The sequence below is a fragment of the Polistes dominula genome, unplaced genomic scaffold, assembly GCF_049000335.1.
Source record: "Polistes dominula isolate Pdom_NZ unplaced genomic scaffold, Pdom_raw_medaka contig_482, whole genome shotgun sequence".
NCBI classification, from domain to species: domain Eukaryota; kingdom Metazoa; phylum Arthropoda; class Insecta; order Hymenoptera; family Vespidae; genus Polistes; species Polistes dominula.
The window spans coordinates 1,381,965-1,408,217 of record NW_028301016.1 but is presented as its reverse complement, the minus strand read 5'-3'; the positions used below and the strand labels follow the sequence as shown (position 1 = coordinate 1,408,217).

The following is a 26,253-nucleotide window of genomic DNA, read 5'->3' as shown; positions in this document are numbered from 1 at the left end:
GTTTTCCTTTTTCTCTACTCTATATGTTATTTATTTTATTCTTTTTCTAATCTATCTTGGAACTAGTGTTTCATTGAAGGGTAATGAATGTACGGACGGAATCGAATAAAACAACTACCTATTTGAGCTTTTTTAAATCGTATCCAATAAGAATGATAGAAACGATCGATCGATAGGAAAAGAAGAAATATACCATGAATATATTAAAAATCAGAATATACAAGATAATCATTCTACTGGTAGTCTTTTATGGTAGCGAAACGTGGTCATTTACGTTACGGGATGAAAAGAAATTTAGGTATTTTGGAAATAAAGTTTTTCGTAAAGTCTTTTAGAAAACGGAATGAATGGAGAAAACTTCATAACGCAGAAGTACACCGACTGTACAACAAACTGGACATCATTAACGTCGTAAAATCACTCCGATTAACCAGTTGACTGTGAAATTTAGTTTCAAAAGGTTACCACAGGGCGCGGAATTAAAAACAAGCAACGAGGTGTATACACGTCGAACGCAGTGCAAATGGAACTGTTATACATTTTACGAAAAACGAGGAAGGATTACATTTTTATTCGTCAAAAAAACTAACAATTCGCTTCTGAATACGTCATTCTTACTAAAAGCTTGAAAATTGTCAAAAAATAATAAAATACATAAGCAAGAATAAACAAGAAAAATATGAAAATAGTTTACAAAATTTCAAACTATGTATGCGTGATATGTTTCAAAGCACGGTACTACGCAAAGTGTGACTTCACAGATCGTTCACCAAAACCTTGTTTCCTTGCGTTTTCCATTTTTTGACCAAACGGCACATCTTATAAATAAAAATAAATTAGATAAATATAAATAAAATACAAAGAGGTCGTATTGGTAATATAAAGGGAACATACCACCAAATAATATTTTTATTACATTTTATTGAGATTTCGAGTTTTTATAATGAATGGTAATTTTTTTGTTTACACGACGAGTATACACGTCAAACGCACCTCAGTAGAAATTTGGTCCGACGTGTATACACGTCGAACGCACTTAACTGGTTAAGATTGGCAGGTCATGTGGCGCGCATGGGAAAGGATCGAACGGCGCATAAAATACTGGTCGGTATATCAAACGGGAAAAGACCACTGGGTAGACCGAGACATAGATGGGAGGACAATATTTGGAGGGATCTTAACCCTTTGAGTGCTATTAACGCATATATGAGTTTGGTAAACATTACTAACCTTATCGTTCGAAGCATATACATGTTTGTTAGTATCAATGTAATATCATTCAATGTTTATATTAATTAATTAAATAATAATCAGAAACAGAAACTTCAATTATTAAATATAATTTATTATTAGAATTTAGGTAATAATAAATTATTTTGTTTCTACAAAAACATTTTAGGCTAAACTATTCAGCACTCAAAGGGTTAAAGAATTAGGCTCTGAAGACCGCGTATGGAAGGGTCGCGTTCAGGGACGGGAACACATTGGTGGGATTTAATATTTGGTGCAATGAACTTTCGAGTTCCCCACGAAATTAATAATAATAATAATAATAATAATCTGAATTGTAACCAAATATTTTAACATGGAATATTAATTTTTATGTAGGCATGTATTAAACAACATGAAGTTGACATGCAAGTTGAACTTGATATTCAACGTAGCAGAGATATTTCTTGCTGCATCTGTTATTGAAAAAATAAAAGAAAAATTATTTTCTGTTCATTATTGATGCAATGAACTTTTGAGTTCCTATTGCTGATTATTAATAATAATAATAATAATAATAATAATAATAATAATAATAATAATAATAATATTAATGATTAATTGTACGAAATTTCATAAAATTTTTATCTAACTGAAGATTATTCGAAAAAATTATCTTTCCATTTATAAGAAGTGGGTTGGTGTCTACGTGTTTGAGAATATCATGGTGGAGGAAAATGGAATAAAATGGAATTGCGTTGGAGTTTCATTCATCGCAAATAGTTGTATGGAAAATCGACGTTGAAGTCATTGACACGAATTCCTGTTTTACATTCTTCCTACTGTCTATATATATCTCTCTTTCTCTATTTCTCTGAGTCTTTCTCGTTTTGTTAGAACGATGAAAGCATTAAACCTGCATCCGAGACTGGATGGTGGCCAACGAATATGGTAACGTCGTCTATACGACTAAATCTATCACTATTTAAACATCTCGCAATAATACGACACGAGACTGTACGACGCCACGTCACGATTGATGCTTCGATAAAGAGAAAAGAGAAACGACTGGAAGAATCAAAGTAAGAGACAGACAGACAGACAGAGAGAGAGAGAGAGAGAGAGAGAGAGAGAGAGAGAAAGAATGAGAGAGTTACACGAACAAGAGGAGAGAAAATCATACTCTCGAGCGAAATCTCGTAGAATAACGATGTGGGGGATGCACGATAACCCTCTCTCGTGAAATCGTTACGTCGAAGAGTTGACTTGAAACTTTGGTTTCCTCTCTAACCCAACCAACCAACCATCTCCCTTGAAATACATCCAACGATTTTATGCGACGCATCTGCTACGACGATTTCGACTTTACTCAAGATCTTATACTTGAAAAAAAATGTTGCTAGGACGTTATGGTAGACAAATTCTTTTCTTTTATCTTTTCTCAGTATTTTCATAATATTTTTTTTTTTTTTTTTTTTTTTGTTAAAAAGAAGAAATAGGCATAGATTATAAATGCTATTTTTAATTTATAGTCGTAGGACATTTGTGGAAAGGGTTTGACGCTAGTCAAAATTTGTGTAGTTTAAATGTTTTAAGTTTTAAAAATTTTGTAAGTTTTGATCTATTACAAAAATCGGGTTTAATTATTAAAAATTATTTTTACGTGATATAAATAATAATTTTCAACTATAAAGAATTACACCAATTTATTATATATTTTAGTAAAAATTGAAGTATAAAAATTGACCGTTTATATCTAAAGTCAGTACCAATCAATTATTGTATAATATTGTAAGTTGAGATCTATCACAAAAATTGGGTCGCAACAACTATTAAAGATTATTTTTAGGTAATATAAGTAATCATTTTTTAAAAATAAAGAATTCACAATACACTAATTTAATGCATATTTTCATAAAAATTTAATTACAAAAATTAATCATTTATATCTAAGTACCAATCAATTATTGTATAATCTTGTAAGTTTTGATCTATCACAAAAATCGGATCGCAACAACTATTAAAAATTATTTGTGCGTGAAATAAATGATCATTTTTAACAATAAAGAATTGTTGTTAATAAAAATTATTATTTATATTTATTTTAATACTAATTTACTTATACATAACTAAAATCAATTATTGTACAATTGTGGAATAAATTTTACTATTAAAATTATTTTCTAAAACTTTTAAGAACTATTTCATTCATCCTTAGATTGCTGTGACAGAAATGTACAATTACATGGTAATAACCATTAGGGAGTACCAATGTAAAACAAAGTAAAAAAAAGAAAGTTAGTTGCTATAGAATCAGAAAATAATTCCGTCGACGAGTACACGAAATCGTAGCCCAAGCTGTTTTTGCAATGTACTACGTACTAGTACGTGTGTTGTCCGAGAGAAGTAACTATCTGTGGGAATAAACTTCTAATTCGTTTACCGTCCGAAAATCTACACTCACAAAACGAAACTTGCTTCCTCTTCCACTATCTCGTCACATCGTACTTGTGTTTCGAATCAATGGCATGTTCATTTACTTTATCCCTTTCTCTTTTTATCTCTTTCTCTCTTTCTTTCTTTCTTTCTTTCCCTTTTTTTCTATTTTTATTTAATTCAGAAGGACACGTAATAAGATTTGTAATACAACTTCATATTTATCGATAATATTTTCACTTCATAGATACTTCGAAATTCTCATATTTGTAAGAAAAGAAATCATAAGGTTTGATGTTTGTTCTTTTTTTTATAAATTTTGTGAAAATTAAATTATCTTCTAATATGGGAAACCAATATATCAATAAGAATGTTGATAGAAACTTTCACATTGTAAATTTTAAATTTATAAAAAATTAAATGATTTTTTATTTATTGATTTTACGAAGCTGTAATCAAATTTATCCCAACATCTAAGCTTTATTAATTTTTTAAACAAAAATTATTTATTAACACTATGTCGTCTGATGTTAACTTATTGGTGTCACAAATCTATTGAAAAAATTTTGGAAATCACAGTGTTAAAAATATTAAAAAATAGATAATCATTTAATAATAGTTTATACATATGAAATATATTCCAATACTTAAATATTGTAAATCAATAAAAATTCTTTCTATTTCGATTAGGTAAGTAACTCTCGTTATTTATTTTTAATGATAATTATACCTTGCTAAGTATACAAATATTTTTTTATATAAATATTTAATCTTTATATATAAAAATTCAGTGTTACATTTATTATTTAGAGGTTATCTAGGTTTCTAGGTTCCTTAAGTTTTTAATAGATGGAGCTGTATTACAATTCAATAATTTCACGTTTTTTTCACATTTACATAACCTTGCTTTTTATATTTTTTCGTTTAGTATTATTTTATGTATTCCATTTTAATTGTGGTATTATTTTGTGTGTTGTTATAATTTACTAAATAGTTAAGAAATATATTAAATTAACATTTTATAACAAAGCCACAGCAACGTGTGATTGGAGTATCCTAGTTTTTATATATTGTGTTGCATAAAGTGTAAGATGTATTTTTTATAGTATAAAAATAAAAAGTAGTCAAATTACCAGTAAAGGGCTACGATATGTTCCAATATGTTCTTTCAAGAGTCAACTTGAAATAGTTTAACTATCAGCATTGTTGCTTTTAGCAAAACAAAACAAAATTAATTGAAACGTCTAATTACGAAGAGATATCAGGTACTAGTTATAATTTAGAAAATTGTAGAGAGAAAAGAGACACACAATCCAGAGGGAGTTTGAGAAAATCTCATTATTTATGAGCATGCGCATATAAGGTGTATAATCGTGTAATACCATTCGCGCGGATTATTCGTATTCTCGCGCCACCGCATACCACCACCGTTTCTGCTTATCGCCATAGCGTTGTTTGGCCCAGCATTCTGGTACGGAACCACATTGAGGTAGAACGAAAAGGGGGGATTTGCTTAAAACACTGTGATGGTTAAGCCCTTCTGGACAGTGGAAGCTTACGAAAGCAGACGGTTATGAGAACCGTATGCAGTATTTCTACATTCTACATCGAATTATTATTTTCGTTTAGCTTTACCTAAGTTTGGAGTTACTAAAATAGATTTATTATCGATTGACTCAACCTCTTTGGAAAAGGTAGCTCTAACCCTTTACCTTCTCATATAAACCTGTATCGTCTTTTACATGTATGCAAATGATATTACCTTTTCGATTGGTGTTTCGATGTTTTCAACTACGAGATTAAACGATATCTGTGTTGGGGTATAATACAAAGTAACATGGTTGTTGAAAGTTATATAGTATCGTAATTTAAATTAATTTGCTAAATTGGAAACAATCATAATTTCCACGAACTTTCGGAAAAATAAAATAAAAGAATGAATAGTTTGAAAATACAACTTTGCTTGAAAGCAATTGCAATGTATCGTACAATAGCTGAAGGATTGATCGAGTAATCAAAGTGATTCTAAAATTCTTGATTAAAAGCATGTTAAAGAGAGAGATAGAGAGAAGGTGGAAAAAAAAAAAGAAGAGATTGAAGTATTTGAAAAATCTTAACGATCGATGGGCCCGTACGTATTTGCTCGGTTAATCGTTTCTAAATAACGGTCTTCAAGTACACGGAACTCGCAGTTCGGTCTAACCCAAGCTTCACCCACACTTCGTTTCACGCTCGTGTCTTTCCTTCTAGGGGAAAATCTATCGTCCTCACAGACTACCGATCTAACCTGGCTCTAACGGGTTAAGTATACCATGCTACGGGTAAAAGAGATAAAACCAATCACATAGTACTGTACACACAAAAATTTATTGCCCTGGATTATCTGGCCTTGGTCCAAACGCAAACACATCTCTTGTTTCGTCTGGCCACGAAACACGAAAAGAAGAAAAACAAAAAAGAAGAATAAAGAAAAGAAAAAGAAGAAGAAAATAAAACAAAAACTAGAAATAGTAGAAAGGTAAAACAAGAGTGAGAGAGAGGTTATACGCGTAAAAGAAGAGGATAAGATGGTTGTGTTGTGATCGAGAAAAGAAGAGTGAAAGAGAGACAACTTCACATCGTTCCTTTCGTTTCTTCTTCTTCTTCGTCTTCTTCCCTTCTATCTATCTCTTGTATTCACGAAAGCCCACGGTTTCGAGGTTGCGCGTTTGAATCTCGCGAAAGAAGAGGATTTTCAACGAAAAGACGTGCATCCCTCTTTATTGTCGGATAGACCATTTGAACAACAGCCAACATGGGAAGCCGAGACCTTACCCTCGTATCCACCTTTTACGCTTCACCGCGTTATATCCGTCTCTCTTTCTCTCTCTCTCTCTCTCTCTCTTTCTCTTTTTCTACGACCTATCTCGCGTTCCTCTCCTTTTTTCCTTTCTTTTCGCGTACCATACCCATACCCATACCCCAGCACCGTTTTCCAGGAGGTGGAACCGTCGTCGCGAACGACTGTAATAGATTTATACCGCTCGACTCGTTGCTTTCGTGAAAGAAAAGAAGGAAATGTAGAGGACCGATCCGTTTTGGTCTGAGGGAAAAGAATGGAAGTGGGTGGGATGACCGGACAGGATGTTCGGATGTTTGGATGGAACCTTACGAGATCGTATTCGCCAAAAAGAAATTCCTAGATACGCGAGAGAAAGAGACAAATGATATTGCATAAGATATATATATATATATATATATATATATATAGAAGTAGTAGTAGTAGTAGTAGTAGTATGTGCAACTTTGCCAAAACGAACGTTTTCGTATCTTTTATCGACTCTACAGATACACCGATCCTATTTTTAGCTACTCTCTCTTAGACCCTTTACGAAAAAACAAGAGTAAATAAATAAAAAGTTTAAAATGTCCTTTAGACAATAGCTTCGAATGCTACGATTCGATATACGAATGATAAAAAGGTATCTTTATTCTTCGAATTTATTTAAATAATACATGATTTTGATGTTTTCTCTTTTTTGACTACTTGTCTCTATTTCTATCTCTTTCTCACAAGTTTAAACTCAGTCGTATCGATTTCCCTTCTTGAAAAGTTAACCGTGGATTACGAATGGGAAAAAGTCAAAAGGGATCCCGTATGTATAACCCTTGTATAAAGCAACTGCTAGTTCTGTCTTGTTGCTACGTTATGACGGGGATCGATACGAATGTATCGAGTAAGATAACACGTCGAAATCGATAACTCTGACATGCATCGATGCGGAACAAATCGTATGAATTTTCTCCATTCATCTCTCCTCTATCGACTTTTTTTTTCTTTCCTTTTTTTTCTTTTTTTTTTTTTTTTGTTGGAGATTAATCGTTGAAAGATGAACTCGCTTTTCTCAAACAATTAATACTTTCACGTGGGAGAGAAATAAAAAGTACAATACAAATATTCGTACAACGATTTTACACTGATATTCGATAAAATATTATTTCTTTTTGATCAATTTGTTTTTACATATTTTCTATAACACATATTAAAATATATAATTTAAAATAAAAATGTGTGTGTGTGTGTATCATACGTTTTAAATGAATAGTACTATTCTACATTGTACCTTTGGGAATCTTAAATCATAATAAAGGTAATATATCAATAGGAAAGAAATATCGATCGTCAAATAAATTTTTCTTTCTACTCGAGAGGGAAACCTGTTGAGAAATGGGACGATGTAAGGAATTTTGTAGATAGAAAATTTTACTTTAAAGCGAATTATTTGTCGAAAATATTACATATTGTTAGATAAATATGTTAGTGACAGAGTAGACACAAAAAACAAAAAAATTATAAAATTATTTGAGAACATTCTTAACAAAATCCAATGTGTAAATTTTAAAATCAATTAGACGATTAGATATATAACCGGCTGTATATAAAACCATTATATTGGTTATATATAAAATCATTACATTGATTATATATAAAATTATTATATCAGTTAGATCTAGATAGAATCATTTGAGAAAAATCTTAATAACATCCAATATGTAAATCTCAGAATTTTATATATAACTGGTTATATATAAAACCATTATATCAGTTATATATAAAATTATTATATTGGTTAAATATACAATTATTATATAAGTTAGATATACAATCATTTGAGAAAAATCTTAACAACAACCAATATGTAAATTTTAAAATCAATTAAACGATTAGATATATAACCGGCTGTATATAAAACCATTATATTGGTTATATATAAAATCATTACATTGATTATATATAAAATCATTATACTGGTTAGATTTAAAATACTTTAAGAAAATTCCTTACAAAATCCAATGTGTAAATCTTAGAATCTGTTAGACGAAGTATTGTAGTTGTAAGGGTGAGTAGTTGAAGGATACTAAATATCTAACATAAGGTAAGAATTCCCTTTAGAGATCTCTGACGCATCGATGTTAATTTCTAGAATGTCCCGTTAACACCTATTCGTCCTGAATGCGTCATGTAATAATACGAAGACACTTCTTGAAGTATTGGAGCGTACCGGGACATGGAACGTAATTTCCTCCCACCTCTATGTGCACACTCACCCTCTAGCATCATCGTCGTCTAAGAAGACAGAGAAGGAGTGAGTGAAGGAGTCTGTATGAGAGACAGAGAGAGAGAGAGAATCATAATGAATACGAGGCTGCCACAGTTGCATAGCTACGTCACGTGTCATAGAGGAAACTTTGAGCGCTCGTCATTGCGAAACAGTAGTCACACACATGTCTAGTCCCTTTCCTATTCTAATCCCTTAATCATCTTTCAAGTCATCGTTATTCTTATTACTATCTCATTATCTTTAGAAAAGTAGAACAAAATTTCACTTATCTGATTATTTCGATTATCGTATCAATTTTATTCACATTGTTTTAACTTTGATAAATATTTAAATTTAACAGACATTTATTCCATTTCGGGGAAATATAAACATTTTTTCAAACAATCTTTATTATTTCATTTAGATAAAAGTTAATTAGTTTTAACGAAAAGCACGTACGATGTGACGAGATAAACAGGTAACGTCGTATGAACTAATTCAAAATGGAAATATTAGGTTTGAGATAAAATAATATATTCGTTGCATTATGATTCTTATTTAACATGAAATTTTTATTACTTATATAATAATTATCTAAATAAATAATTTTATGAATGAAAATTCATAATTGATTTATGATTAGTGTCAAATTAATGAGCTTCTGGATAGATTATTGACAAACAGAAATTTGGCATAATAATTTTTGATAAGGAAACAAAATTGAAATATAATTTCATATCATTTCGATAATAAAAATCAATAAATAATAAAATTTATCTAATTTTACTTATATAAAATTCGAGATGCATCGAATTAAATTGGGTCTCATAAATTAAGTATTTAAGAAATGAAATAATTTAACAGTAAGTAGGTCAATGGTGCAAAAGTATTGCTGTGTTGAATTATTCTTGAACAAAACAAACCTAAAAGACACTGTCGAAAAGTGACAGAGTGAGAAAGACAGTCCAGGTGTTTTCTTCTAAGAAACGTGAACGAACTCAACTTCCCCCTTTACTTTAAAGTTCCCAAGGCGTCTTCTTGTTTCAACGAGAGACGACATTAGCACTTGACGCCCTCGCTTTCGACAGCCTCGAGATTTTCCTTTAGCGGAAACTTAAGGGGTAGGCAAGGGTAAAAGGCACTCGACTATCGTGGCGACGATGCTTGCGCTTTTCGCGTTACCGGTTGCTCCAACGAATTATTCGGATTCACTAGCTTTCTCTTCTTTCTTTTTTTCTCTTTTCAACCCTCTTCTTTTTTCCATTACTTATTTAGTACCTTAACCCTTTGAATGGCGAAAAGTACCATCAAGATTTTCCCACTTATGCAAAAAATCTCAATAATTTTCAAGTGAATTACAATTAATTGGAATAATAAAGAAAAACATTTGTTTTATGAATTTTTATGATTTATAATGTTAATTATAGTAATTAATTAAATCACAATATTGAAAAAAAAATTAATTATACGATTTCATTTAAAATATGAATGATTTTAAATATTAAAAAAAAGATTCGTTTTTATTTAATCCACTGTAATATTAATCAGCATGTAAATTCTTTCTTCGCAAGTTGAATATTTTCGAAATGAATATTTCTACAATGTTTGAAAGAGTATTATTTCTGTATATTATTTATAAATAAATTTGTCTACGAAGTATTATTTTCATCGTTGTTTGCTAAAAACTGCGTAAAAAGTGCTTACTTATATTTCGCGTATAAATAAATGGGAAGCAAAAAATTTTTCGACATTTAAAAAGCTTATGTTTCCATTATTTGCTTATTTATAATGAGTTACCTGTCGTGTTTCGAGAAAGTTACATTGTCTAGTAAACTCTTCCGTTTGATTTATTCGTAAAGTGGCTAACTCGGAACATATCTCTTGCAACAGCTGACATTCAGTCAGAATTAGAGAATATCATAGTTGTGCATGTTCCCCTTATCCGCTCTGAATAATTTCCATTACTTAGAACATATCCTAAATTTGTACATTCGCAACTGTTTTTAAAACGTTTCTAACTGTTATCATTTTAAATGAAACCATGAGAAATATGCTATTGGCAACGACCCTCTCACGGATTTCATATATACTTTATTCGTAATACCTGAAATAAATAAAAATACGTGAAAAGAGAGAGAGAGAGAGTCTTTTCCTTTTTTATCTGAAATCTTCAAAAGATTATTATATATATATACGAGTTATCATTTAGAAATGAAATAAAATAGAGATAAAACTTTCTACAGATTAACAAGCTTGAAAATTTCCAAATTATCTAATGTAATTTTCATTTTAATATCAATTAACTAAATGATGTCTTTAGCGCATAATATTTTAAGCATTCTATTTATTTATATTAATAAACTTATCTCTCTTCCATCTTCAATTTTTCTATTTTTTTCTTTTATTTTTTTCTATTTTTTTCACTTTCTTTCGTTGATTCAGCTACTATTTAAACATTGTTTATCGAACGAGAACGAAGAAAGACTAGGGAGAACGTTATTATATTTGTCGAAGGGCACACCCTCTCCTAACTTTCACCCAAAATTTTTCTTCGCGATTTTTTTCCCCCATCTACTCGGAAAAATCACTTGTCTTAGTATTTCGTGTTAAAATAACAATGGCTCGTAGGAAGACGAGACGGAAAGAGCATCCGCTTCCGGCAGTGGTGAAACACAAAAATCTAACATCTCACCCCTTATATATTTCCCCTTCTTCTACTTTATCTGTGTTCTCTCTCTCTTTGCTTTTCTTTTGTTCTTTTCTTTCGTCATTTTCTTAACGCGTGTCACGCGTGTGCAATCAATCTAGCGTCCTAACGTTTACCAGTTCTATGCTACCATTTGGTAAAAAGGGCGTGTCTAACTTATCGGTTTGTTGGATCAAGAAAAGATGAACGTAGACGTCGTTTACATTGATCCCCTCCCCCATTCCTACTTCCCCCACCTAAGGTTTTTTTAACTATAGTGTGGTCAGTCAAATTATGATAGTTTCTAACCTCTTAGCCAATGCTTAGCCAATGTTGCACTGGGTTGTTCCTCTACATGTTAACGAAATTTTTCATGATTAACTTATAATTTTTTTTTTTAAGAAATTGTACAAGTAAATTTTATTTAAACAATTTGCTTTAATAATTAATAATAAAATTTGGTATAATATATGTAAAAAAATGTTATTCGTGAAAGCTATTATAGTTGTGCGTTGTACTGGAAGAAGACGTTCGCGAAAGCCACTATAATGGCAAGTTTTACTAATTAAATGGCATACACGAAAGCCACTATAGTGGTAGGTAGTGCCTAAAAGTTTAATTGATGAATTGACAGTGTTGTTATAAAACTTTGACAACATCGTAAATTACTTTACTATAATTTTCTTAGTTGAATACAACATTGGACATTTTACAAATTGTACAAATTCTATAATATGGTCAACCAAATTATTATAGTTTCTAATTGATTGATTGACAATGTTAATAAAACTTGGAAAACACTGTATATTACTTTACTGTAATCTACTTATTCGAATACAAGTAGGGTTTTCTTTGCTAAAGACATTTCACAAATTGTTCAAGTTCTGTTTGCATGGAAACGCACTAGAGCTTTGGTTAGATGAAGATAAAGATAAATAGATAGATAGAAAGAGAGAGAGAGAAAGAGAGAGATAAATATATATATGTATATATACATATACAGGAAGGATGCGAGATGTGCAGCTTGGTTGCGGCCGTGTCGGCAATCTGGTCGCGCGCAAAACAACGCTTGCAGCTGACGTTTTACACTTTGCGGTCGGCCGATGCACACCGAATAGGAGCCCTTCGAGCGATAGCCCTTCCGTCGCTTCGTTCTCGTCCTTCCGCTTCGTGAATTACGTTCACATTCTCGTTTCCAACCTTTCAATCCCAAAGATCCTTCCTTCGTACCTAATCCGTTCTATCTTTCATAGAATTATTTATTATTGTTATTCGATGATAGAGATTCAATGGTTTTATATTTATATTCGTAAACGTTTTTGAATATATGTAAATTTTTTAGATTAAATTTGTTATCAAAAATTCAAATGATATTATTAAATCATTTTATCATTTATGGAAATATTTTATTATAGTTTGATTCGACGAAATGATGTAATAATTGAAGTTTTTGAAATATTTTCCAAATATAATGCAAAATTTTCTAGTAATATTTGAAATAGTATTGAACATTTTTGAATAATCTAACAAATATATTATTTTTTAAATAGTCATACGTTAATGAATAAAATTCATTAATAAATACATTTTTTTTATTTTAAAAATTGATAAGAAATCTAGTAAAATATAAAGTTGTTAATATTTCATATAAGATAAAAATATAATGTTGATAATTTTCCTCAAAATTATTTCAAACGTTATTATATCAGGTGTAGAAAATATTACAAATACGTGTATTACTACTTCATCAATAAAACTTCTTTTTTTTTTTTCTTTACTCGATATTTTCATCCATTTTATAGCTTTTACAGGTTACGGATAAACGCAAAAAAAAAAAATAAAAAAATAAAATTCAAGGACGGATCAAGTAAGTATTTCAGACAAATTGATGCTTTACAAATTACAGATTGCTACTATCGTACAGAAAGATTCTAAATGGAAGTAGAAACGCAGTTAATCTATCAGCAATAGAAATAAAGAAATAAAATCAAAGAGAAAGAGAGTGAGAAAAAAAGAAGGAAGGAGAGAGAGAGAGAGAGAGAGAGAGAGAGAAACGCAATCTGATATCCGATCAAACGCGTGGTAGAATCGATATTAATTAGCGAGCCAATTAAACTTCGACCATTTCTCGATTTCACAGAATTCCCTTTTCCAAAGTGTGTATATTGATAATAATTTCGACGACTATGAGTACGTTCATTTTAAAGTTTGCCCTATCGTAACATTACACAAAATTTATCAACAAGTATACATCTTCACTTTTTCTTGATATCAAAATGATTTATATAAAAGCAAAAGCCTTAGAAACGAATAAAATTTGTTAAACTGATTTCTTTGCAAACATGTTACGATGATAGAAAAAAGTTGAAGATAAAAACTCAAATAATCTACTTAAAAAAAACCGATATTTTAAAAGTTCATTTCACTCGTAATATCAATTGAATAAACAAAATATTGAAATAAAAGTTTTGTTTTTTTCTTAAGAACGTACAATAGGATAACAAATGAATTGATTTTTTATTTGTAATTGATATAAAACATTATTATTGAACTAGAAAATTGAAAAATCGTAGAATCTCTAGACATCGGTCGAATCAATTGCTTTAAAATGTTAATAAAGTATCGATCTTCCCTAGTTCGGTACCGCCATGAACTTTTTTATATATATACCTGATTCACCTACATACTACATAGATATACTACATTCCGAAAAGAGCCGTCTGCAAATGGTCGATAAAGTCAGATGGCCCGGCTTCTGTGGTTTAAAAAAGGAAGGAAGCTCATAAAATCAAGAAGCACAGATAAGCTTTCATGAAATTTGAATTCGTCGTTAAGCGTCGTTTCACCTACTCCACCGGTGGTAAATATCGTAGCTTTGAAAGCTATTTACTCAGCGCATTATTACGTTAAGTTTTCATAAAGGCGAAGGCACACTTTGTGCAAATGAATCCGGAGATTTAGTAGATTACAGTCAAATTAACGCCGAAGATTTTATAATCAAATAAACAACATTTATAATTAGTTGTTATTTTCCTCTCATTAACTTATATGTATATTTTTTTTCTTCTTGTTTTTTTTTTTTTTTCATATACATACCAATATACCAAAACGAGCGAACACATAAATATCGTCTACTCTGTTATTTGTTATCTTTTATTTTTCGAATCACCCCTCACGGATGATTCTTCCACTTCTCGTTCGAGAATGAGGAAAATAAAATGAAGATTTAGCGAACGAGAGTGGTATTCGTATATACGGGAAACAAGATAGCGAGAGATAGAGATAAAAAACAAAAAAGGAGTAAGCCATTCGTCAGGATTTCGCGTTACACGCAACGAAATAAAGGAACTGGGGTCCGAACACGTCCAGTTCTGGTATTCCAGATCCGGAAACGCTCGTTGGTATCAACTTCTAACGCGAAATTTTCGAGGATGTTGTAAGAGAATGACCACATACAGACATATAAACACATACACATACGGAATAGCGGTTTTACAAGCTTGAAGAGAGAAAGTGCCAAAGGGTTGAGGAAATGCTTGCTTTTGAGGAAAGGCCGAGCATCGAACAAGTTATAAGGGTTCATCTGCACAGACACGCGTCTCACTATTTGCATAACAGAGGAGCATCGCATAATGGAAATTGCTCAGAGTTGTATAACATTGCGTGCCTCGCAACATGTGTTAGATGTACGTATTGTTGGTTGGTTGGTAGGTAGGTAGGTAAGTAAGAGAAAGGTAGTAACTAACCATAGAAGAGAAAGAGAAAGGTATTTCTCTCATTCGCGTGCTCGCGAATAATTAGCAACAGGACCTGTGCATGACACGACGTTAGAAGCTACCTCTGAAACTAGTACTACTTCGTCATGCGATAGGCATGCCACCACGTTTCCCTGCTATCCACCTTTCCCACACTTTTTTTTTCTACATTTTACTTGTCTCTAGCGAGCTTTAAGAGACATCTCCGAGTCTCTTATTCGTATACGATTCTTCTTCTTCTTTTTGTCATACAAACGCGACAATAAAACAAGAAAGAGAGAAATAGAAGGAAAAAGACCGAGAGAGAGAGAGAGAGAGAGGTTCTCAGGATGCTTATGAATTTACGAGAATTCTCTCTCCCGTGTGATTTTATGAGATTTACTTGATTCTCAACACCACAGTTATAAGAAACAGAGACAAAGACGGAGACTGGGTAAAAGAGAGAGAGGGTGACTCGAAAGTCATTAAAACGAGTGCTTGTAGATTTTCCCCTTTCCCCTAGGACTAATCTCAGCAACCTATTCTATGTTTTCTTAGAACCTCGGGCGCTTGTACGACACTATCTAGTTACAGAGAGAGAGCATTTCCCAAGTTTCGTTGCCACGGACACTTCGCAACTGCGCTAGAAATAGAAACCGAAGCTCGAGAAGTTTGTTCGGACAGTGATTTTGCACTTTGAAAAGCTTTCGATGAAAGGCTCCCGATGAAAAGCTTGCTTTCTCTCTCTCTTTCTCTCTATTTCTCTCTCTTCTTTTCTGATATACACGAAATTACGTCCGAATAGACGACCCTGTGGAATGGGATGAGGATAGGGGGGGAAAAAAAGTGATTATCGGTTTATCGACAGGAAAGAGGTATTCGCAAGAAGAATAACTAAAGAAAGGTTGAAAGAGAGAGAGATAGAGAGAGATGTCGAAAAGCAATATTTTCCAAATTTCGTTCATCTCGACAGTTTCTCTATCGAAGTCACTCGCCGGTTGCTTGTCTAGCAACGGCCAGTGATTCTCTCCAGGGAACAACCTCCCAGGAGAAATCGCAGGCAATCCCGAAGATTGACGGAGCATCTAACGACGGAAACCTGAATTTTTCTTCTACCCAGGCACTTGGTAGATAACGAAGATAGTGTGGCGACTACGTCTATACCAGGATCTAAGATTAAAGATCATTGCAGTTGAGAAATATTACTGTCTTAATGATGAGAAATTTATCTTTTTTTCGTATTCTCTTCTCAATTTTCTACGGTTCTGTATTTTTCTTCACTGTTTTAGTTTTTTTATTTTCACTTTATCACGAAAATTATAATTTTTTTACACATTGTGAAGTTTTAAAAAAATTTAACACTACCGAAGATAATTTTGGAGTGAAATTAAATATAATTTGTATAAAAAAATTGGACGATTTTTATGGTTTGTATATTTTTTAATCATTATCTTTTATTCAGTTTCGATTGAAAATAAAATGTTATCGCTAAACATTTTGAAAATACTGAAGAATTTTCTAAATTTTCTAAGATATTAAGCACACAACCTTTTTTACACATTTCTCATATCAAATTATCGTTGAAAATAAAAGCCTCAATTGGAACGTAAAAGATTTTGACGTATTTCAAATTGTTCACAAAATAGTCGACGATGTAAGACGATTAGGTATAGCACAAGAATTTCCGAAGAATTTCCTAAGAATTTCTCAAGAATTTAACGAGAATTTATGTGCACCAGCTATATATATATATTGTATCCGTAATCGTTAAACGATTGATTCCACTTGAAAATACATTCAACGTGACGTGAAAAATCGATTTTTTGTTTTATATCGCGGTGTTTTATTTTGTTCGCTTTTTTTTTTTTTTTGAAGGGAAAGAAAAAAGAATAGGATCCACTTACCTTCCGATGAATCGAGAAGAAACACGACACTGATGAAAAGGACGAACCACGAAGATAAGGTCCAAGCACCAAAAAATGAATTCATTATTGTCATTGTATTTACGTAATTTGTCCTGGAAGAAAAAATCCGACAAATAGTGGTAGGTGATGAGAATGAGCAACTTTTCGTTTTCTTCTTTATCACGTAAGCGCACGTACAAGTCAGGTATAAAATCTACGCGAACCGGAGTCCAGATGCAGACTGACTCGTACTACGGAGTCCTGCAGGAGCAACACCGCACGCATGCGTCCTGTAAGCTCTCCACGTGCAACTCACTTTCCTACCTTTTACGCAGACCTCTCGTGATCAAACCCTTACGATTTTTCTATTTCATTTTCAATAATATCGATCATATTCGAAATTGAACAATTATCCTCCCTAAATTAAATTTTCTAACTTTTGTTTTATTATCAAATATTTTTAAATATAATATATATTTTTTCTATAATACTATTTTATTATGAACAATTCGTATTTATCGATTTATTAAAAACATATTTGAAATTTTGAGAATACATCTACGTTATTTTTCATATAAGATATTATTTTATTTTGAGAATATATCTAAATTTGTTAAGATGTTTTTTTCTTTATTGTCCACAATTATTTTGTTAAATTATTTACAGTTTATATTTATCAGTATAATATAATTGATATTTTTAATTGTGTAAAGAATTTGAAGTTTAAAAAAATAAATCTACGTTAAACTTTAACGATTTTATTTCATTTTAATCTCATCTACAAGTTTAATTCAAATTACTGTATTTCTTTCGTCTGTTTCCGACAATTATATTTTCCGAATCAAATTTTCCAATTTAAAAGAAAAAAAGAAAAAAATCCTAACACACGTGCATTCATATTAATCGATAAATCTCCGTTGTATTTCAGCACATTTCATTTCAATTTAGAACCCTATTTACGAGTTAAATCATCCAAATTGTTTAATCGTTTAAATATTTTATCTTAAACATGATTAAAAATGAATATTTCGAACGGTTAAACTTAACGAGAATATTACATTAACGATTTACACGATAAAAGAAAAAAATATGCATTTTTAAAGAGCAATGATTTCTCTCATTTGAAACAGCACGTATACTTTTTTTTTCATATACATATGTATATATGTATTATATTATATTTTAAAATCGATGGTAAATGAACGTGTAAACGTGTTTTCTTATAAACGTAAAAAAAGAGAGAGAAACTAAAAGAAATGGAAAGAGAGAGAGATAGATAGAGATAGAGATAGAGATAGAGAGAAAGAGAAAGAGAGAGAGAGAGAAGGAAAAGTATGAGGTATGCGGAAAGAACATCATTAGTGAGAAATTCCGTCGACGACAATCGCATTTGACATAAATTTCTCATCCGTGCGAGCGACTTACTTCCTTGAACACATTTTTCGTTCGAGGAAATCCAAGTGAAAATCGTTCTAGTTGCTGAAGGACGAGAGTCCCCTGGCCCGTCAGTACGTTGCAAAAGAGTGAAAGGTAGATAGAGAAAAAGAAAAAGATAGAGGGGTAGACTTGTAGAGAGAAGAGACGACGACGACGACAACGGATAAGGTCAAACGAGAAAACTTTACGGATTAAGCGCAATCAAGTATCGATAATCTTTCTCGAATGAATCGAGCCACTAATTTTTCTCATAGCGAGTTTTAGAACAGATTTCCTACGTGATATCTTCTCGTGTCTAAAATAAAAGGGGCAAAAGAATAAAGCATGGAGGTGGAGGTGGAGTAATCATCAACGTAAATGAACAAGAACACTCGTGACAGTCGAACCGACTGATTATTTTAAACAAGACTACGATTATGAATATACTTAATCCGATAAAATTCTTCGTTATCGTCAAAAAGATATTCTCGTTATGAAAAAAAGAAAGAAAGAAAATACAAAAGAATTATAATAGAATTGAAAAATGACAAAAGATAAAGTAAATTATTTTTCAAGAATATCCCTCATTACGTTTACCCACGTAAAAATAGTTCAGTAGGATTACGTTAGCGGTTAAAGCGATGCCATTTTAACACGATGACGATACTCAAGGCAAGACTTGGACGATAATGAAGCTAATAATTCGCCAACGGGGAAGCCTCTCACGTTCTACGTAATTCACTGGCCTCTGGTACAAATGGTTCGCGTCTTTCGCGGGGGCCGTTAATGTTAATAAACCACGCTGAGTCTAGCACGTGGAACATCAGATTTCTAATTCTAATAAATTCCATATGAGCGCCGTGCTTTGCTGTTCACTTGGGTCACGAGCGTGTGCAATACCGCCAAATGGATCTCGTATCATTCTTTAATGAACAACTTGTACGTGAGTACATGGGTAAAGAAAAATTTCGACTGGTCAAGGATGATTACGAATGAAATGAATCCTTGTAGGTTTTGTTTAGTTTATAAAACGAAAGAAAATGGTGGTACAACCGTGTAGAACTATCTCATGCTATAGTTATAAAATAAAAATGAAGGGGTTAGCTGTTCTTGTGTATTTTAAATCAGCCCAACTTTAGAATTGAAACTTATTTTATTATACAACGACGCAAGACAGGGATAATGTTTAGCATTGTTCAACTAAGGAAGATAAATTTGACCTAAAGAAAGATATATGTAAAGGAGAAATGTTATATAACAGATGAAACGTGGCTGTACTGATTCGTGAGCTTAATCACTTTGAAGGGACCGAAATGTCCAGGCATATTTCGGCCTAGCAAATTCGCGTTTATATAGAAACGTGCTTACATTTACCCTACATGTACACGTACATAGATTTCTAGATATACGTACCTAAAATAAATAATATATATGTATATGTATATAGGTGTATGTGTAGACATCTCGCGTCATATAGAATGGAAGGGCACAGTTTGCGTGCAATTCGCTCACCTTCCGTCACCGAGCAGAGAATCCACGAGCTTCTGATGCTGATTATACGCTCGAGCCTGCAGCATTTCCTGTATCCCCCAAGTCTTCTCTCTCGGTTAATGTTACTCTGTGACCTACCGTACTTGTCTCTACCTATGTACAATTTCTCTTGGAAATCACCTACAACTCGGCCGTAGACAACACATTTGACAAATATTCTATATTTTGTATGATTTACTCTAAACCATATTCTGTTCTTATTAGACTCTTACCTATAGGAGAGAAATACGGGGGATATTCGGTGCATTTACCCTTAGTTATATTATAGTTGTTCGAACTATACGGAAATTTGAATATCCGTTACATTGTACGTAGTATCTTGCAAAATGTTCGAGAAATCGAGTGAGAGAGAGATCGACTTAAATCGTTTCCCGAATCGAACTTCGACGTTTGTGCTATCGGTTAGCGAATAGGAAAGAGACTTCTCTAAGACGGGTCCTACGTTAACTATTCAACGCTTGTCGAATGCAGATCGATAATACTCCACTTTGAAAATCGGATCTGAGTCGCGCGAAAGTTTAAACTTCCAATGGAAGACGTTTAAGCTTCTTTTCCATGTTACCGAGACGTTTCTTATTACTTTCAACTATATTTATACTTTCCGATAGCCAAGCTTTCTATAACTTCTTTCTATTTCTTTTTTTTTTTTTTTTGTTATTTCAGTACACTTAAAACCTTACCTACTTTCAATCGTCATAAACTCAACATATTTAATACTATACACTCAACCAACCAACCAACAACACAATAACAACAGCAACGCTCAATTGTATAACATTAATTAACTAAGGAAAACTTTTTCTCATGCTGAAATCGAAATGTTCCACGAAATCCACAGAATCCGTTATTGCTCTACGCTTTGTGAATTTCTCTTTTACTTTTCTCTATCTTTCTTTATTCGTCTCTTTCTGTTTCTTGTCTCTCTCTCTCTCTCTTTTGCTCGTATTTTCGTAAAACGCGTCGTCGTCCGAGGAAACTCGTTGAGAGAGAAAGAGAGAGAAACATCTCGGCCAAGTTTTAAGCCGGTAACAAGTCGGCCGGAGGAAATTAAAGCACTTTCTTCAGAGAACGGACCACACGATTTTACAGTGAGACAAACTAACAAAACAAGTGGCTAATGAATTATTGAAAGTACACTAGGAACATCTATTCTTACGTATTTCCAATACCATTGAAACATTGCCATTGCAATCACCATCACTTTCTCACTTTTTCTCTTTCTTTCTCTCTCTCTCTTTCTCTCTCACACACACACACACCTTTTTGTACGTTTCATTCGATTTGATTTTATTCCATGAGCGTGCTTCTCATCCGGAATCGAAACAAACAATTCTATATCACAGGCAAAATTAAAAAGCACGAGCGGCCGGTATCATCTCCGATATATCGAAGAAATATATCGGGATTGCGTATCTGACTGGAATGGTGCAAGCACCAGCTGGAATAAAAATGAAATGGCTTATTTTAAGTAAAAACGCTTGTACAAAGTGAGCCAATTTACGCTAAAGAGAGAAAAAAAGGATAAATATAAAATGATATATATATGTAAATGTGTATATATATATACAGGGTGATTCACCAGCTCTTGCCATCTAATTAGCTCTGAAAGTATGATAGTTCCAGGGAAATTTATTAAAAAATAGTTGCATGAAAAATTTAGGAATATAATATGACATTAGTATTTTTTTGATTGGTTGAGTCATTTTCGAAATTTATGGGTCAATTTTGTTTTTTTAAATACAATGTTATATTTTTGTACTTAATTTCGAGTAGAAGCTGACAAGACAAATTCAATGATGTGCAATATTAAATACAAAACCTGACAATGACCAATGAAAACAATTCGGAAAATATCTGTTCCGTCAGTTGTCAGAACAACTGAAGGATGACGAGACTCTGATGCAACCCTGACGCGACTATGACGAGGAAGAGCTGTATTGTGGCCAGCTTGTTCGCCAGTTTTTATCTTCATTCATTAATGTTGCACATCATTGGATTCGTCTTGACAGTCGCTTCCTAAAACTAAATATTAAAATATAACATTGTATTTAAAAAAAAAAAAAACAAAGTTGACCAATAAATCTCGAAAATGACTCAACCTAGCAAAAAAATACTAATTTCATATTTTAGTCTTGAATTTTTCATGCAACTTTTTTCGTATCTACTTTTCTGCAACTTTCGAAGCTATTTAAGTGACAAGAGCTAGTGAATCACCCTGTATACAAAGATAAAAATAAAACTTCGTCATGGGAAATTCAAGGTTTTCTTGATTATATTATCCGAGTCGGTCGAGATAAAAAAAAAAAAAAGAAAAATATCATTAAAAAATGTAAAAAAAAACCCAAAAATTAAAAAAAAAAAGAGATGACAAGATAGAGGTGAAAGAAAATTTGTACTCGCGTGCGAAAGCGTAGGCCACCAAACTCGTCGTCGTCGTCGTCGACGATCGACGTGCGTCGCTTCGAAAATATAAATTTAATAGAATTCAAAGCTCTGTCAACGAAACGTTGGACGAGGGGAAAATAACGAAAGCTCTGGGTGCCGTCCTTTCGCGCATTTCGTGTCACGCTCTTCTTGCTGTGCAGCTTGATTAAATCCCGACGTTCCTCTCCACTCTTCTCCTCTCCTCTACTCTCCTCTCTATTTCTCTGGCCATTGTAAACAAGGTAGCTCTCCCCAGTGTCTGTGCGTTAAAACATTCACGCGCAAAATTCGGATGCACAAAAATCACTGGTGACGCGATGCCCGTACGTTACCGTGCGAACGAACAGTCAACGTTTCGACGCATCGATGCGATTCTACGTTTCTCCGTGTTGCATTTCATTTCTATGGCTTAAAATAAAAAATAAAAAATAATAAAAAAGAAACAAAATTGCAACAACGATTGATAAATAAAAAGAGATAGCGTATTTGATTCCCCTTTACTCAACGTTGGATTCAATCATCTAATAAAGATGATTGGATTTATTTTTATAAAAAATTTTTTGGTTCCTTTTTCATATATTTGTTAGAATCATTATGTAATTTTATAATTGAATTGTTTATAGAAAATTAGATTTTATTATAATTATTTTAATTAATTTATTTAATAAAAAGAAATTTTATCATCTCGAAATAAATCGTATTACTTAAGTTTGTAGAAAAGATAGTAGTTATCAGTTACGTAACATATTCATTATTATTATTATTCGGTGATGGATTTTTAATCAACTAATCAAAAATAGTAATGAAATTTTCAAATACTAAACTGTTTTAAAATTCTCTAATTATGAATTAGGTAAATTTACATATTGAGGTGCTTACGGATAGTTATTTTATTAAATCTTATTATTCCTCAAAAAAAATTAAATTACGATTGCTAACTAAATAAAAATATATTTAGTAAATTTGATATACTTAGAAAAGAATTAAACCAGTTTATATATTTATGAATATGATTCTAAATGATGATGATTCTAAATCTTTCTATTTTTTTATTTTAATATAGTCCATTATTTTATCAAAAAATAGAAAAGTCTATAATTCATGATAAAATAAAATATTTGGAAAAAAATTAAAATAAAATATATAAAAAATTGCAAAAGTGGCTAGTGCAAAGTGAACGTATATTTTAATTCAGTTCAAAATTCGTTTTATTTTCAAAAATAACAGATAGATATTTACGTATATTTAGATTCATATATATATATATAACCCCATAACTTAATAAAAATATATATAAATATATATATATTTATTATATAATATATTTAATATTAAATAATATAATTTTAAAATAAATATTATACATAATTATAATATATATAAACATATATATTTTATTGCATTATATTTGATATTTATTTAACGCATATTTAACAACATATTTAACATATTAAATGATATATATTTATTTGCATTATATATTTGATATTAGATATTTAAATATTTCAGAGAATATTTTCCAAATAAATTTTTAAAAACGTTTATAACGTTTTACATTTCGACAAAAAGAAAATAATAGAAAAAAGAATGAGATAAGAATAAAAATATATAAAACTAAGAAAAAAGAAGTTTTAGTTCGTTTTTCGTTGTTTCTTCATTCGAAAGATGTTGCACGTACTGTAGTAAAGACTAGTACAGGTTGGATATATAACGTTATCTTTTTAAAAAAGAAAAGCTCCGTGCCACGAGTTGCATTCGCGCGTTAAAACACACGGTGCAATGGAAAGGCATCCGTGCAAATCCTAGGAAGTCAACAGGAAGAAACGCGATGTCCGCTTGGTGTGAGTGAACGAATAGTAGATATAGTATAAAGACACCTACTATATATATATATAGTAAGTGTCTAGTGTAGTACTATAGTATACTACGCGCCGAACAGAGGAAGCAAGCACACCAGTGGATCCTCCTCTAGTGTTTCAGTGAAGTATCTAAGAACTGAAATGAAATGTAGACGGCCAGAGGCGTGACTCGAACTCGTATGAGTCGCACCAGATGTTACAATATTTACTGCGAGTTCGGCCCTTTCTACCCTTATCTTTGAACCTACCCGCCTATCCTACTCGCGATAGCTACACACCGATTTCGATACACTCGATGTGTCTCTACCTATATGTAATATGTGATAACTATCAACTATCCTGCAAAATTTTCGAAATTTTTTCAACAATATTATCAGTCTGTTATGTTTGAACAACTCGATTGGTTTATCTATTTTTCATTTTTGTTTAAGCTATTTTTCTTTTAAATTAAATTATAAGAAATTTGCTTCAATGTATTTTACCACTTTCTTTTTAGATAACTTTAAATATAATTTATTTGAAATAAATATGACAATTTTTATTTATATAACTCAACATGTGTCAATTTATTTTCTAATTTTGATGGCTAGTTGATTAGTTTTGCAGTTTGTAATTTGTACTATTTTTTTTTTTTTTTTTCATTAAAAAATAAAACTTTGTTGAAATATACTTTGACACTTTCACTTTACATTACTTCTAAAATAATACATACAAAATAAATGAGAAAATGTTTATTAAAATTTAAATATATCAATTTACCCTACTAACAATTAGTGTGACTCTTAATAGCTTCTTTTTCAAATTACACAAAATTTATATTTTAACAAGAGAATTTAATTATTTCAATAGAAATATTAATACAAAATATCAATAGAGTTCAATAAATTACGATAATACCTATGAATACGTAAAAGGATGCAATATGAATGATTTATTTTTGTAAATATTACTGTAGCACTATGTTAAATTAATTAAGGTTATTAAATTATTATATTAAATTATTACAGTTATATGTATTGATATTAATTAAAATTAATAATAATTATAATAATTGTATCATATTTAAATAATATCTATGCATATATTAGAGATTAACGTAAAAGCTTTTGTAATAGTGAAAGAGAATACTCAGGTAAAATAAACGAAAACCTGCAAGCACACGTAAAAATATATCTATATGCATGTAAATGTGTATAACTTGAAAATTAGATGAATTTAATCGATTTTAGTAATGATATTACAAATAATATGTATACATTAGCAAATTGCTATAAAATAAATATTAACCAAAAAATATTTTACTTATTATTTTATAATTATTCAATCTATTAATTAAACATATTAAGTTTTATTTTAATATTATACCTTAATACACAAATTGCAATAAAATATCATTTTCAAATGCAACTATAATCGAGTACAATGCTATACTAATTTAAATGACGTTGATAAGACCCTATCAGAATTTACAACACAAATGCTCCAGTCTTATCCCTGGTTGCTTCTTCAAAGCCCTTCACTCACGTACACCTAATCCTCAATGTTTATACTAATACTAATGACCGAACTCAAAACATACCAGTAGTATAACAGACACTTTATCTAAACATGACATATACATTGACCCCAAAAGTCATTAATTGTTCAAAATCTTACAGTACATTTATTCTCTCATAATCCTACATTTTCATTACATTAAAAATAATTCAAACTAACACAAAGATATAATAAATTAATAATTAAAAAATAAATTTACAAAATTAATCTACTTACGAAATTCTTGAACGAAAATATGTCTTTTTAAAGAATCGACCTTTATAAATAAAAAATGCAAACTAAATGAAGGTTAAAATTGGGTTAAAAATCGAAGGTTAGAATTAAGTTAAAAATCAATAACGATTAGTATTTATTACTGGTATTATTAAGGATTATTATTCAATAAAAATAATCACT

General features: G+C 31.2%; 1 protein-coding gene across 6 annotated transcripts in view; it reads right to left on the bottom strand.

Annotated features, from left to right (window-relative positions):
• Positions 1 to 17,276, bottom strand: part of LOC107064449 (neurotrimin) — a 220,798-nt gene extending 203,522 nt beyond the window's left edge. For 4 of the 6 annotated variants that reach the window (XM_089174186.1, XM_089174189.1, XM_015317143.2 and 1 more), the window contains exon 1: positions 17,051 to 17,276. In XM_089174186.1, coding sequence (XP_089030312.1) covers positions 17,051 to 17,144 — 94 coding nt within the window. In that variant the 5' untranslated portion in view covers positions 17,145 to 17,276. The remainder of the gene's footprint in view (positions 1 to 17,050) is intronic. The other 2 variants (XM_089174187.1, XM_089174188.1) reach the window with 2 other exon arrangements.
• Between the last annotated feature and the right edge of the window lie 8,977 nt (positions 17,277 to 26,253).